This window comes from Pocillopora verrucosa, chromosome 14, assembly GCF_036669915.1.
Source record: "Pocillopora verrucosa isolate sample1 chromosome 14, ASM3666991v2, whole genome shotgun sequence".
Classification (NCBI taxonomy): Eukaryota; Metazoa; Cnidaria; class Anthozoa; order Scleractinia; family Pocilloporidae; genus Pocillopora; species Pocillopora verrucosa.
The window spans coordinates 4,904,208-4,920,399 of NC_089325.1; the positions used below are offsets into that span (position 1 = coordinate 4,904,208).

The 16,192-nt window shown below is 37.5% G+C and overlaps 2 protein-coding genes across 2 annotated transcripts; both read right to left on the reverse strand.

The window, feature by feature from the left end:
* Nucleotides 1–458: 458 nt before the first annotated feature.
* Nucleotides 459–1,567, reverse strand: LOC131771183 (adenosine receptor A1-like). The gene has a single exon (XM_066161460.1). It carries the CDS (start codon nucleotides 1,540–1,542, stop codon nucleotides 622–624), a length of 921 nt encoding a protein of 306 aa, XP_066017557.1. The 5' UTR covers nucleotides 1,543–1,567; the 3' UTR covers nucleotides 459–621.
* Nucleotides 1,568–4,894: 3,327 nt separating this feature from the next.
* On the reverse strand, nucleotides 4,895–6,121 carry LOC136278155 (melanocortin receptor 4-like). The gene has a single exon (XM_066161530.1). It carries the CDS (start codon nucleotides 5,828–5,830, stop codon nucleotides 4,913–4,915), a length of 918 nt encoding a protein of 305 aa, XP_066017627.1. The 5' UTR covers nucleotides 5,831–6,121; the 3' UTR covers nucleotides 4,895–4,912.
* Nucleotides 6,122–16,192: the final 10,071 nt, after the last annotated feature.

The window sequence follows — 16,192 nt, forward strand, 5'->3', positions numbered from 1 at the left end:
ATAACTTGTTTTAAAGTCCAGTTGATGTTATAGGCTGTTACCGGCGTAGGTCGGTCGTGATTGGCTAGTATATATCCGTCCACAATGTTTGGTCGTGTTAATTGGTCCGTTTTCTTAGTGCAAATGTTGTAAATAATCCAATCTGTATGGCGCTGGTGGGTAACCTTATGAACTAAGCACAATTATAAACGATCATACAAGTTATCTGCTGCACATTCACATTATGGTCAGTTGCTCTAGTAATTTGAATTTTGAATGAATGGTAAGTATGTTATCGAAATATAAAATTGATTGATTTTTTTTAAGCAAAGCGACACCTTGAGTTGAGACAAGTGATGAAACTTCCGCACCCGGCGAACCTTTGGAAAATAAAACTGATACGAGCTTCGTTTTATTTCTATAGTAAATAGAAATTACTTCCCTTGATAGGTAGTGCTAAAAATCAAGTTAAGCAGCACCATTTATAACTCGATACCCGCACGCTAAGCATGAGCTAATCACCTTAGGTCCATAGATAGATCAGCTCTTGTGCTGATTCAGCAGTCTGAATAGAACTTGTATTTAAGTTCAGTTTTTTTTCCACAAGGTTGTACATCGTGTTAAGTTGTGCAACGCAAAGATTCAATTTGGTCCACAACAACAGTTTAATTGTCTTATTGTGTCCTTTACTGCCTGTTTCACCTCCCTGATTTTCCAGCAGTAAAGAATGGGGTTCAGAGATGAGTTTAAGAAAGGTAAACAAACGAAAAAGTAAGACACATTAGCGTCCAAAAACTCAAATAAATGGGGTAGAACTAAAGTAGCACAAAAAGGAGAGTAGCAAGCAAATAATCCAAGCTGTACCCATGTTATGGCGGAAACTGTTTTCTTGTATCGCGCTACATTCAATGCAGTCGGTACTACGCCATTGGGAGGAAGTTGTTGTCGTTGGTGAACATGGCCTTGTACATGAAGCAGTTGGTGACGGAGACGGAAATAGATTTTAGCGTAAGAGATGGCCGAGACAAGAAGAGAAATAAGCATCACAACAGCATATACAATGGCGGAAATATTTAAAGAAAAGATGAAGAGACACCCAACCAAAGCACCTATTAGAAACCAAAAGGAGATAATAAGCGCTCGCACCCGCCTTAATGTAACAACATGTCTGTATCTCAACAACGACAACGCGAGAAGTCTGTCCACACTTATAGCAGTTGATGTCAAGAGGGAGACTCCACAAAGAACTAGAGACGAGACCACTGGTATTAAAAAAACATATCGATGAACGTTGAAGCTGGTAAGAAGCGTTACTGTAAACAGCGGTTGTGTTATCAGTCCAACACAAAGATCGGTGACCGCCAGACATCGAAACAAAAGTTTCGTCGGAGGACAAATCGAAGTCACTTTGTTAAGAGCAATTAGGATGAGAACATTGCCAAGTGTCGCGGTGATGGAGAGAAAAGTGTTCAAGGATGCGAGTGCTGCAGACATCCCCACGAGTGACGCCGGATAACTGACTTCATATGAGGAGTTTGTATGTTCATCAGTGGTGTTCAGCATTTTTCTCAAAGCCGGCAACAGAGAGTTTGTTTTCAGAAAGGAAAATGTTTGCTACTGTGAACTGTTCCTGTTTGACTGATTTTGATGGTGTAGTGTGATCGTTCGGGTGAGAGTAGTTCTGAGAAGGACTGTTGTTGGTGATAGTGGCTCAGTGATGTTTCAAGGAATACACGTAGCAGAAAGTGAAAAGTTTTCGTCAGTCGATTTCCATAAGATTAGTTCTGTGTCAACTGATTGGTCAGTTTTACTCCGGTGTTGTTAGCTGTGAGACTTCAAAATGTTTAATCGTGTTGACCGGTTCCTTTGTTGTGTAAATATGTCGTGAGAAGGTCGATTTGTAGGGCGCAGGTAGGTGACCATACAAATTATCTTGAATTCCCCTACCACTTTTAAGTGATACGGGCAGTCACATTTCTTATGTCCGAAATAAATGGATATAGTGCATTCACTTTAAAAGATCCTGTTTCTACCAGCTGAGGGATGAAAGCAGATATTCCTTCAACAATAGAATAAGTATTAATATGATAACTTCATATAGTCATCAGTGGTGTTTGGCATTGCTCTAACAAAAGTAGATAGTATTTATTCAGTAAGGGAGATGTCGACCACTGTAAGTCTTCCTGCTCGTTGTCAAACATATTATCAAAATGATTTTCGTTTTTAAGCCAAGGCTCCACGAAGGGAGGCGCTCGCCAGCTATAATTTGGCTTTGCCTTTGATTTTCTTCAATTTGCTTCGGTGAGATCTCTCAAAATGTTCACAGTTTTGTGAAGATTGTCCTGCCGATCATTTCTAAGCCGAAAAAAACAGGGGTCATAAAAGCAGTTTCCTCCCTATTTTCAATTTTGTGTTTTCTTTCTCTATCTCAAATTTGGTCTTATGATTTTTCTTCTCAACAGGCACTAGGAAGGCCACTAATATGTTTAAGGGTCAAGCAAATCTTAGGAAATTCCACCGAAGGAAACCGATCAATCTTATTCGAAAGATCCCTATTTTCTTTGTCTAAATTATTACGTGATGGTGCAGAACTTCGCTAAGATCGGTATCTAAGCATGCGTAGACTTTTGAATCTATCACCTTCTGGCAATCTTTCTTACGGTGTTTTCTTTTCCGTTGACCTCTTTTCAGGCGTAGAAAGTCTAAGAATATTACGGGTGCTTTTGCAGGAGACCTTAGATTTCATTGCACAAAGACTTTATTGCATTATACTGTTTTTATACACCTTTTCAGATAACAATCGTGCTAGCATATCGAGCCGCCATGTTTGTTTTGCATGTCGACACTTTTAAGGCTCGTGCTATGTTTGCACCCAGATCTCGCGCGGTCAAAAAAAACCTTATGGAGCCTCCTTGGGACGTGTACAGCTCCTTGTCAATATAAATCATGACCATGGTTGCACGCTGCACGCTGCTCGCTGCACGCTGCACGCTGCACGCTGCACGCTGCACGCTTACCGTTTCTTACATAGCATCGAGACTTTCAACATCTTTCGTTCTGTGCAGGAAAAAAAGGAAAACAAACTGACCTCAGCATGTAACCCACAGGCAAATCGATCAAGCGTATTAACCAATCAGAGCGTGCGCTTTTATAAGGCTATGTCATCAGTCAATATCGTTCATCGCACCAAATGGTAGTCTAAAAAAAACACTGAGCGAAGTCAGCAGCCCGTCCATCAAAATTGGTGTAAATACAAGCAACATTAAAGAATGAAGCGCAGGCAAACGCCTACGACAGAGAACCATTTCTAAGTAAACACCGCCTTACATTGTTGGAGGGTTTGTGAAACAGGCCGCCATTAGTCACAGAAGAGATCAACTGATAATTTTCATGCAATTTGACTTTATATTTTTGGCAAACATTTAAGTTAATTTTGGAATTCTGTTAACTAGTTTGGTGTTAGCCTCATCAGATGATCATGCAATTATTCTTTAAGTGTGGTGTTAGCCTTATTAGATGAGGATGCAATTATTCTTTTAAGTTATATGGCAGTCATATTTCTTATGACCGCAATAGATGAAAAGTGCATTCATTGTAAAGGATCCTGTTTCTACCAGCTGAGGGATGGATCATTGTGCCATTTGACATTCAAATCTGGTGAAAACATCAGCTACATCTATCGTTTTTGTTAAATGTATTCTTTCTCTAATTCTTTATATCTAGAGGTTACCCTGATGTAAAGATATTTCAGTGTATTGACCGTAAAGTAAATACATGCATTTACGATCAAGAAAGGACAAAACGCGAACAAAGAACTTTTTCTCTTTTAGACCATTAATTTGAAACTTTCAGCATGGCTTTTTCTTTATGAGAGATGTTATCATGTGATACAAGCTCGATTTGCCTAGACATGTGTCAATCATTTCTTGTTCAAGCTGCGTGCAGCTTCTAATTGATGAGACGAAAAGATCGGTGGTGAATTTAATGGGCATCAATAATGAACCGCCGTTTCTTTTTCTCTTACAAACATCTTACGATGAAGAAGGGAAGTTTGGAAACTTTTAGCTAAGAAAAACGGAAAAAATCGCTGATGAAGTGTCATTATTTGTTAAATTTATTCTTTTACTGAGTTTACATAAACGTTCGCTAAACATTATTTTCATGTCACATGCTCTAAGTTTGAATATTTTTGTCAAACGGAAGAAATCCTCCAGATCATCACAAGCGAAAGAGAAAAAAGAAACATGTCAAATAAAAAAATATTTATAATAAACAGCCTAGTTTTCATTTACTATGCCTTTAAAAGGATCCGAGGGAGTGCATGTAGGCTTTTTTTGTATATGTATTTTATAGGTCATGGAATGTTCTTCCTTCACTGCCAAATTGCTTCAGTGCTATCGAGTGATATTTATATGTGAATAAGGTTTGAACTGCTTGGTATCAATGTACTCTAAGACGTTTCCAGTTGGATGTAGGTGAGTTTTCAATTGTTCTGAGAGGAAAGACGAAATATGATTAGAGTGTCATGTCGTAGACCACAACTGGTTCTCCTTTCCCAAACTCGTTGGCGTTGCTAGCCGGTGAACAACAGTGTACAGCGGTGTTCAGTATCTTTATACCTGTTTGAACTAGAAAACAGGTTGGTGTAGGTTCTGTTTTAGCTTTTTTGGTCCCGCCGATTGTAGGAGAGTCTGTGACCCTATGGTGGTAGCAAATATTCCTTCACACAACATCAAAATGATCATTTAGGAAGATGTTGTCACCCAACGTATAGAGCCACTCTTTGTAGACCAGGAGAATAACAACTGTCACCTTGATACAGAGATCCTCTCTCGATCATGTGGCAATTCAGTAGTCAGAATATAACTTGTATTTAAGTCCAGCCGTTTTTTCTTTCCATAGAGTTTTACATTGTTTTTCTTTACACAAAGGTTCAATTTAGCTCACAACAACAGTTTAACTGTCGAACTGTGTCCTTTACTGCCTGTTTTACCTCCCTGATTTTCCAGCAGTAAAGAATAGGGTTTAGAGATGAGTTTAAGAATAGTAAACAAAGGAAAAAGTAAATTATATTCTTGCTAAAAAACTTTTCAAAATGTGATGAAATTAAAGCAATACAAATAGGAGAGTAACAAGCAAATAATCCAAGCTGTACCCATGCTATGATGGAAACCGTTTTCTTGTATCGCGCTAAATTCAATGCAGACGGTACTACGCCATTGGGAGGAAGATGTTCTCGTTGGTGAACATGGCCTTGTACATGAAGCAGTAGATGACGGAGACGGAAATAGATCTTAGCGTAAGAGATGGCCGAGATAAGAAGAGAAATAAGCATCACAACAGCATATACAAAAAAGTAAATTTCTAAAATGAATAGACACCCAACCGAAGCACCAATTAGAAACCAAAAGGAGATAATAAGCGCACGCACCCGCCTTATTGTAACAACGTATCTATACCTCAGACCCAACGACAACGCAAGAAGTCTGTCCACACTTATCGCAGTTGATGTCAAGAGGGAGACACCACAAAGAACTATAGATGAGATCATCTGTATGTCTTTAACATATTCATAAACGTTGCTGCTGGCAAGAAGCATCACTGTAAACAGCGGTTGTGTTACCAGTCCAACACAAAGATCGGTGACCGCCAGACATCGAAACAAAAGTTTCGTTGGAGGACAAGTCGAAGTCACTTTGTTAAGAGCAAGTAGGATGAGAATATTGCCAAGTGTCGCGGTGATGGAGGAAAAAGTGTTCAAGGATGCAAATGCTGCAGACATCCCCACAAGTGACGCCGGATACCTGACTTCAAATGAGGAGTTTGTATGTTCATCAGTGGTGTTCAGCATTTTTCTCAAAGCCGGCAACAGAGAGTTTGTTCTCAGAAAGGCAAATGTTTGCTACTGTAAACTGTTCCTGTTTGACTGATTTTGATGGTGTAGTGTGATCGTTCGGGTGAGAGTAGTTCTGAGAAGGACTGTTGTTGGTAATAGTGGCTCACTGATGTTTCAAGAACTGCACAAGCGGAAAGTGAAGAGTCTTCGTCAGTCGACTTCTACAAAACTAATTCTGTGTAAACTGATTGGTCAGATTCCTCTTGTGTTATTAGCTGTGAGACGTGTTGATCGGTTCCTTTGTTGTGTAAATACGTCGTGAGTAGGTCGATTTGTATGGCGCAGGTAGGTGACGTTATGGGCTTATGGACTAAGCACAATTATATACGACCATACAAATGGTCAGGTGATACAGGCAGTCATATTCCTTATGTCCAAAATAAATAGCTATGGAGCATTCATTTTAAAAGATCCTGTATCTACCAGCTGAGGGATAAAATATTTTGCAATTGGATCGGTTCCTTTGTTGTGTAAATATGTCGTGAGTAGGTCAATTTGTAAGACGCAGGTAGGTGACCTGATTTGCTAAGCACAATTACAAACGACCATACAAATTATCTTATCACTTTCAAGCGACACGGGCAGTCATATTTCTTATGTCCGAAATAAATGGATATAGTGCATTTATTTTAAAAGATCCTGTTTCTACCAGCTGAGGGATGAAATATTTTGCAATTTGACTTTCAAATACAGTAAAAACATCGGTTACATTTATCAGTTTTGTTAAATTTGTTCCTCTTCTAATTTCCCAAAAAATATCTTTAATTCTCTCCTATAATCCTAGTAACATTTTGAAATGAACAGAGCAAGTTATAAATGTTTCAGCAAGAAATAGCTGATTTTAGCATTAAGCCTGTGGCTCAATGCCAATAAGTATTAATATGATAACTTTGTATAGTCATCAGTGGTGTTGGGCATTACTCTAAAAGAAGCAGAGAGTGTTTTTGTCAGTAAGGGAGATGTTGACCACTGTAAGTGTTCCTGCTCGTTGTCGGTCGAGTGTAATAAGTCCAGTTCATGTAAAGTGATTGGTCAATTTTGCCATGACGGAATTGCCAGTGAAACACAAGTAGCGTAAGTCGGTCGTAATTCGCTAGCTGCCTCCATCGATAAAGTTCGGTCGCGTTGATCGGTTTGTTTGTTGTGTAAATGTCGTAAATAAGTCAATTTGTATGGCGCCGGTAGGTGCTCTTATGGGCTTAGCGTAATTGTAAATGGCTCTAAAATACATCTGCTATTATATAGTCTTAATTTTTAATGGTTGTTGATCATTAAAATAAGAAATAATAAAGTAATGCGACCCCATCAGCCAGTTCAACCGATGAAACTTCTCCACCTGGTGAACATTTGGAAAATAAAACTGAAGCACGCTTCGTTTTATATCTTGTCAATTCAAACTGATTTTTCCTCATAAGTAGTGCTTATCAAGTACAAGCAATTCTTTATAAAAAATATATTGAGATGAAAATGGCGAAAAAGCAATCTTTAACGATCTTTTTACACACTTTCAGAGCAACACTTTTTTAAGGAAGCTTAAGACGTCTACAACTCCTTTTTAATATAAATCATGACCACGTTTGCACGCTACACGTTAACCGTTTCTTTTATGACATTGAGACTTTCAACATCTTTCGTTTCGAGTAGGAAAAAAAGAGGAAAACAAAGTGACGTCAGCATGCAACTTACGGGCAAAGGGATCAAGGGTCTCAGCCAATCAGAGCGCGCGCTTTAGTAAGGCTATGTCATTAGTCAATATCCATTCAGTGCATTATAAGTGATAGTCTAAATGGACAAATATCTTAAAAACAACACTGGGCGCAATATATATCAAAATTAGTATTAGCGAAGTGTATATCAAAATTAGTATAAATACACGTTAAACATTAGAGAATGTAAACGCTCTCTATCAAGGCAATAGTTAGTTTTAACTTTGCCTTCATTTCCATTTGATTGATAAGACAGAGAGCCTTTTCCAAGTAAACACCCTTTTACATTGTTGGAGGGTTTGTGCAACAGACCGCTACTAGTCACAGAAGAGATCAAAAGATTACGTTCATGCAATTTGACTTTGAATTTTTTGCAAACAGTTAGTTTAATTTGGAATTCTGTTGATTAGTTTGGTGTTAGCCTCATCGGATGATCATGCAATTAATCTTTTAAGTCATATGGCAGTCATGTTTCTTATGACCGCAATAAATGGATGGTACATTCATTTTAAAGGATCCTGTTTTTACCAGCTGAGGGATGGATCATTTTGCAATTTGACATTCAAGTCTGGTAAAAACATTAGCTAAATCTATCGTTTTTGTTAAATTTATTCCTTCTCTAATTCTCTATATCTAGAGGTTACATGATGTAAAGGTATTTCAGTGTATTTACCGTGAAGTAAATATATGTATTTACGATCAAGAAAGGACAAAACGCGAACTAAGAAATGTTTATCTTTTTTACCATTAGTTTGAAATTTTCAGTATGACTTTTTCTTTATGAGAGATATTACAATGTGATACAAGCTCGATCTGCCTAGATATGTGTCATTCATTTCTTTTTCAAGCTGCGTGAAGCCTCTAATTGATGAGACGAAAAGATCGGATGAATTTAATGGGCATCAATAATTTGACTTTTCATACAGCAAAAACATCGTTTATATTAATCAGTTTTGTTATATTTGTTCCTATTCTAATTTTCTACAGAATCTCTCTCATTCCCTCCTACAATCCTAGTAACATCTTGAAATGAACAAAGCAATTAAAGAAATAGCTGATTTTAACGCTAAGCCTGTGGTTCATCACCACTCCATAGTGACATCAGATATTCCTTCATCAACATCAAAATGATCAATGGCGAGGATGTTGTCACCTTACGATAAGCCATTCTTTGTTGACTAGAGGAATGACAACTGTTTGTATATTGGAAAATAAAACTGACCTACACTTTCATTTCTATAGTCAATAGAAACTACTTCTTCTTTATAAGCAGTGCTAATAAATTAAGTAAAAGCAGTTATTCAAAAGCAATTTTACAGAGAAAATGGCAAAAACCCTATTTCTCATTCTTTTCACACTTTCAGCTAGACATGAAGTTTTTTCTTTTTCATGGAAGCTTGATTTGAAACAGCGTTTATAAGTCTATATCTATTAATCCTTTAGGCTTCGATATCTACAGCTTCTTGTTAACAATACAAGCCATGACTTAGAAAGCTACAAAATACATGTATGCTACCTCATTCCCTTCCCTTCCCGTCAATTTACTCAGTGAAGACTACACTGAAATTCGATATCATTCAGCACACTAAATGTTAGGCCAAACGGACATATATCTTAAAACCATTACTGGAAGAAGCTAGAGTTGCTTTCAGATCCGTACAGGTATGAATTTTTTTTAAGCCTCATTTTCAGTACCACCGGAGTGGTGTTCATAACTGCGAAGATCGCTTTCATATTCACACTGATTCATATAATGGTCACTGTGAAACTATTTTAAAATTTGAGTGTTGCGTCATGCTACAGGAACCAGCTAAATGAACTAATCGAATCGACTCAACCATATATCGCTCTACAGCAGTTAACACACTCTTTTTTTCTATCAATACTTGTCACCTGGGTAAAGTAGTCATTTTTCTTTTGAATACTTCTGCAAAAATTCTTGAAAGCCGTATCCTGTTGGCTGCTGACTCTTCCAATGCAAACCACAGCAAATAAAAGAGAGCAAAGCAAGCTTTAATTCGTCTAGATTGTCGTTGCGATAAAATACTCTATCGTGAACTTTGTTTTCTCGATGACAGACATGATTCTGGGCCCTATCACTTCTCTTGTCTCCCAGTAGAGCCATTGAAGGAATGGAAGCTAAGAAGAAGCGAAGCCATCCAGGAAGACTTAGAAACAGCAAAAAGAATTCTATCTCAAATCCAAAAGCACTTCGAGGAAGCTGAAGTTCTCAGATCATGACTAACATCACCACAAATCGTATTTATAATGTATATACATACACTAACATTAGTCTGTCGATGTATTGGCGCAAGTTCCCAAAATGGGCGTTTTTTAAAATAAAATGAGTAACCGAGATGGCCCTGGTAGTGGGACGAGTTTGTTATGCTCCCGATATAAGACATTTCAACTTGCTAGCCGATGCGCAACGAACAGTACACGACCTTCCAAGTTTCACTTCGATTGCCGTGAGTTTTGTTATGGAAGCAAGGGTCTTAGTAGCTGCACCAGCTCATCTCCTTGCATGAGTACATCGAAATTTTTACAAAGTGAATAATAGCGAGGAAGATCATAGAAACCAAACCTTATCAGCTATCTAGGTGCATATGTCTTAAGATGGCTCTTCTGGGTTGGCCCAAGACGAAATCTCTTCATTACGTTCTGAGCAGCAAATTCTTTAATGAACAGATGCTATAACAATTTTTTGGTGAAATTTTTGTCGGTGTTTTCAATGTTAACCACAGTTTTCCATGAATTTTGTTTTACAACGCCTTCCGTTAAGTTCCTTACAACAGTCAAATAGGCTCGAGACTTTATAACAAAGTTCTTTATAGACATGTTCGCTCCCCACTTTTAAAACTAAACAATGCACACTCAGGTATCACAGATTTTGCCAAAGAATATCTATGGCTTGATACAATTTCATCTTTTAAGGATTCAAAATCCCTGGCCGATATAAGAAACATAAAAGACAGATGGATCCTCAAATTATAAGATTGCCGTCCTATTATTATGGAAGTATTACGTCAAACTATTTCTTGGCGATATTTCTATTTACACTGCAACAAAATAAAAAAAAGATAACTTGAATTTGTTCAGCTCAAGTACATGTGTCTTCTTATTCATCCTTTTCATCTTGGATATGAATGTTTAATGAATCGGCCCTTTAATCAAGTGTTATCAGGTTGTTCAATACATGACATAAACTTCTTGCATATATAGAGGATGTTTGTTATTTGCAGATCAGTATAAAAAGAATATTAGTGTGAACTATTGATTAAAATAACAGCAAAAATTTTCAAAAAAAGAAGGTTCAAAGAGCTAACCTTTAGGTGAATTCGTGCATGAAAGTAACAGCGAGTTAAAAAAGTGAGTTAGGAAAATTTACAGTAAAAGCTGGGATAAGCTGTTAAGTATTGCAGATAAAACAATTTCTAAATAGAGAAGGAAGGTCGGATAGTCGTTGTTTCATCATTTTTCATCTTCCAATGTTTTTAAATTTTATTTTTACCAACACAATCAGCTGTTCTGTCTTATTCAGGCAACCTGATATTATAAACCGAGGACACCTCAAGTTTTGACGGGGACATTGTCCCCGTGACAGATCAATTGGTTTAACCTGGAAACCTACTTTTCTTCTGTCCTTCATCGATTTTGGGCTTATCACTATCTACAAGAGAACTAAAAAGAAGGCTTTTCCACCGTTTTAGGTCTCACCGTAACCGTCTTTCAGATATCAATTATTCACCTCATTTCTACGAACTAGGATTTTTCTGAATAAAGGGAGTAAGTTTCTAAAGAAACGGTGGTGCTGCGTCGGTAGAGACTAACAAAGTAAGTTAGTATTATCAACTGAGACGTGAATTGGTCACCGTAAAGAGTTTCAAAGCTGACGTTTCGAGCGTTAGCCCCTCGTAATATCGACTGATTTCCCTGATATAATTTTTCTGAACAACTTTAATCCTTACATCATTTATGGAAATTAAATTAAATTTATTAAATTTGATGTACGTTAAGAATCGAACAACCTGACATGAGTAAGATGTAAGTATGGAAATTTCCACGGGAAATCTTACCAACATCGCAAAAAACCCCACTACAGTACCTTTCATTGCGATATCCTGTACTGCAATACCCTCCACTGCAATACCCTACACTGCAATACCTTATACTGCAGCCGTCAACTTCAGGACCATCTTTCCCAGTTAAATAAGGAATTTTGCATGAAAGATTGACACACCTCAGCTCCTGTTTCTCAGGGTCCTATCCCTCGCATAAATTAAGATCACGGTATGTGTCTGTCCAAGTATTGTCATTTTACCGGAGACTTTTATCATTGAAATGAAGAACCAAAATTTTTTTTCTCCAAAGGGTGCCTTGTATTCAAGCAATTAAGGTATACCTTCGTCGATGACAGGGAGATCAGTTCCTCTTACTCTAAACGTACCAGCTCCCATATTATCCTTATCTCTGGTTGCTTAACATTTACCTGAAAGCAATACCATGCCATTAGTGTGTCTCTCAGACCTTTAAAAGGCATATGGATTCTTCCTCGTAAAAGCGAAGTAAACGATCGGTAGAAAAACCAAGGTGTGGATAAATGAGCCAATAGTGTCTGTGACAATAAACATGCCAATTTTCTGCATTGATCCCAAGATGTCACCATTCTTGCCACTCGTGCGGCAATCAAACTGCAAACACCAATTGGTGAATACCTGAAACATACATAGAACACTCTTCTTTATTGAAAATTGCTTATTCCGTAAATTGACTCATCCAATGAGCGTTACATCGGAGCGCAATGTGTATAGTAAAATATCACGCATCGGTCCAAAGCTGCTTTATGCCAAGGTCCTTTTTATGTGATACACTGATCACCCAAACTGTCTACCTTGAAAATTTTATACGAGATCTGTAAGCTGCCATCAAATTATTTCCATAGTACCTTTTTGCCGGTCCCTTAGCTCTCACCTAATAAACACCAAGTTGGACGAGGGATATTTCCCAATATATGCTGGCACAAGGTGGAATTCCGACTAAACGTGCTTCGTTTCAACGAAATTCCGCAGAAATAAAATTCTGAGTTATGATCTTAAATGTCATGGTAGGAGATAATTAACTATATATTTTTAATCTGCTCAGATGTTGTTAGTGGCCACGTGATCCAATCACCACTAACAGGAATGCACTTCCTTCCACGTTATGCCCTCGATCCCAATCGTTTCCTCTTCGCTTTCTTCTCCGATTAGGTGATTAGCTTTTTATTTATTATGTACGACAAAATTGTTTGATCATTTGACTGTTTTTTTTTCTCGTTATGTCTGTAGATAACAATCTGCGTCTGATCGAGTTTACCGATCTCCCTGAGGGAGCGAGGCCACACTTTACATCCAACACGTTCAATGAATCCCTTGACACACGGTCCACATTTGATAAGCGAAAGCCAAGTGAGCGCTTTACAACTTTTTTTTTTAACCCTTTAACTCCCAGAAGTGATTGACATGTAACTTCTCCCCATGGTATTCATGCAATATCCTGCAAACAGGCATTGAGAAAACTCCAACTTATCAGGTAGAAGTTGTTATCGTGATCTACTACAAATTCTCACAACTGATTCACAAGGACGTGAAGCAGCTAAAGGGGAGAATTAACAATCAGATCTTGAGAGTTAAAGGATTTACTAAGTGTCACAACAACGGCCAATCAGAGCAAAGGTAAAATAAATTGCGATTGGTTTTGATTTGCAACTCATCCTGACTTCTGATGGTCGGTGAACTTATCATTGAGATTAATTAATTTTTCGAAGTATAGCGACTCCATCAGTCGTTTTAACTGATGAAACATCTCAAACTGATGGTAAACATTTAGAAAATAAAATTGACGCACGCTTCATTTTACTTCTTGTCAATTCCAATGACTTTTTCTTGATAAGCAGTGTTTATCAAGTAACAGTAGTTCTTCAAATGCACCATGCTAAGCACAGACCAATTCTTTGATAAATGACAACTACCACCTCTTGTGGCGATTTAGAAGTCCGGAGATAACTTGTTTTAAAGTCCAGCTGATGTTATCGGCTGTTACTGGCGTAGGTCAGTCGTGATTGCTTGGTATAGATCCATCGATAATGTTTGGTCGCGTTAATGGGTCCGTTTTTTTCAGCGTAAATGTTGTAAATAATCCGATCTATATGGCGCCGGTAGATGACCTTTTGAACGAAGCACAATAACAAACGAGCATACAAGTTATCTGCTGCACATTCACATTATGGTCAGTTTGCTCGATTAATTGAAATTTGGAATGAATGGTTACTTGAGTATGTTATCGAAATAAAAAAAATGATTGATTTTTTTTTAAGCAAAGCGACTCTATGAGTTGAGACAATTGATGAAACTTCCGCACCCGGCGAACCTTTCGAAAATAAAACTGACACATGCTTCGTTTTATTTCTGTAGTCAATAGAAATTACTTTTTCTTGATAAGCAGTGCTAATAAATTAAGTAAAAGCAGTTATTCAAAAGCAATTTTACAAAGAAAATGGAAAAAAACGCTATTTATCATTCTTTTAACACTTTCACTCAGACATTCCATTTTTTTTCATAGAAGCCTTATTTGAAACAGCGTTTACAAGTCTACATCTATAACGCCCTTAGACTTCGATGTAACAGCTTCTTATTAACAATGTAAGCCATGACTTAGAAAGCCACAATACACGCATACTACCTCATTCCCTTCCCTTCCCGTCAATTTACTTAGTAAAGGCTATATTGAAATTCGATATCATTCAGCGCGTTAAATGTTAGACCAAATGGACAAGTATCTTTAAACCATCATGGGAAAAAGCTAAAACTCAAGTAGCGTAAGTGTTTAGTGATTGGTTAGCTGCAATCCATCGGTAAAGTTTGGTCGTGTTGATCGGATTCTTTGTTGTGTAAATGTCGTAAATGAGTCAATTTGTATGGCGCCTGTGGGTGCTCTTATGGGCTGAGCGTAATTGCAAATAGCTCTACCAAACATCTGCTATTAGTCTAAATTTTTAATGGTTGCTGAGTTTATTTTTAAAATAACAAACAATTTTTTTTTGGCGAGTAATGCGACCCCATTAGTAAGTTCAATTGATGAAACTTCTCCACCCTGTGAGCATTTGGAAAATAAAACTGACGCCGGCTTCGTTTTATTTCTTTTAAATTCAAATTAATGTGTTTATTACAAGCAGTGCTTATCAGTGCAAGCAATTATTTATAAAAAAATTTTATATCGAAAATGGCGAAAAAAAACTTAAACGATCTTTTTACACACTTTCAGAGCAACACTTCTTCAAGGAAGTTTAAGAAGGCTTTATAGGGTTTTCACTTAATGTTGGCGCGCGCGCCAGCGTTATGTTTTTCTAGAAAACTTTTATGTTTTCGCTTTTCAAGGTCACTAAAAGCCATCAGAAGGCAATGAGTCAGGTTCGGACTATCGTTTACTGGAGTAAATATTATCAAAATGATTTTCGTTTTAAGCTAAGGCTCCACGAAGGGAGGCGCTCGCCAGCTATAATTTGGCTTTGCCTATGATTTTCTTCGATTTGCTTCGGTGAGATCTCTTAAAATTTTCACAGTTTTGTAAAGATTGTCCTGCTGATCATCTAAAGCCGTATAAAATAGAGAAATAGAGGTCACAAAAGTAGTTTCCTCCCTATTTGCAATTTTGTGTTTTCTTTCTCTATCTCAAATTTAGCCTTATGATTTTTCTTATCAACAGGCACTAGGAAGGCCACAAATATGTTTAACAGTCCAGCAAATGTTAGGAAATTCCACCCAAAGAAACGTGATAAATCTTATTCCAAAGATCCCTGTTTTCTTTGTCCAAAGTAGTACGTAATGGTATAGAACTTCGCTAAGATCAGTATCTGAGCATGCGTAGACTTTTGAGTCTGTCGCCCTCTGGCAATCTTTCCTTTCCGTTGACCTCTTTTCAGTTGAGAAGGCCTAACAATATTACGGGTGCTTTTGTTGGAAACCCTAGATTCCATCGCATAAAGACTTTATTGTATTATATTGTTTTTAATACACCTTTCCAGATAACAATCGTGGTATCGTATCGAGCCGCCATGTTTGCATGTTGACTCTTTTAAAGCTCGTGCTATGTTTGTACCCGGATCTCGCGCGGTCAAAAAATCCCCATGGAGCAACCTTGTTGCGGCAAACGAACATCAAGGCTCGATGAAATACCAAGAAAATCGTGACCGGAGAAAAATGCCAACCAAATCCAGGGGATATATTACAGGGACATAACTTTAATCAATCTCGTAAACTGTAAACGAATTAAAAAAGGGACTTATATAATAGATTGTATTCAATTAAACACGTGGCGACTTAACAGCGTAAATGAATCTAACATAATAAAAGAACTAACAAATGAACCAAATGCTACGGCAAACACAAAATATATATACAAATAAGGACGAAAGAGCTTGCTCGAAACGAGATAAACAACAAAAAGCGAAAACAACTTACATATCAGTCCCTATACGCCGGTGGCTTGAAATCACACTTTATAAATTAACTTTGTATGCACTCCGAACATGAACAGGCGATTAATGAAAGCGGGAGAGAAAAACTATTTAAAG

What these genes read in the sequence shown, in the direction of transcription:
- LOC136278155 (XM_066161530.1), bottom strand. Translation starts at nt 5,830, where the DNA reads ATGCTGAACACCACTGATGAACATACAAACTCCTCATTTGAAGTCAGG.
- LOC131771183 (XM_066161460.1), bottom strand. Translation starts at nt 1,542, where the DNA reads ATGCTGAACACCACTGATGAACATACAAACTCCTCATATGAAGTCAGT.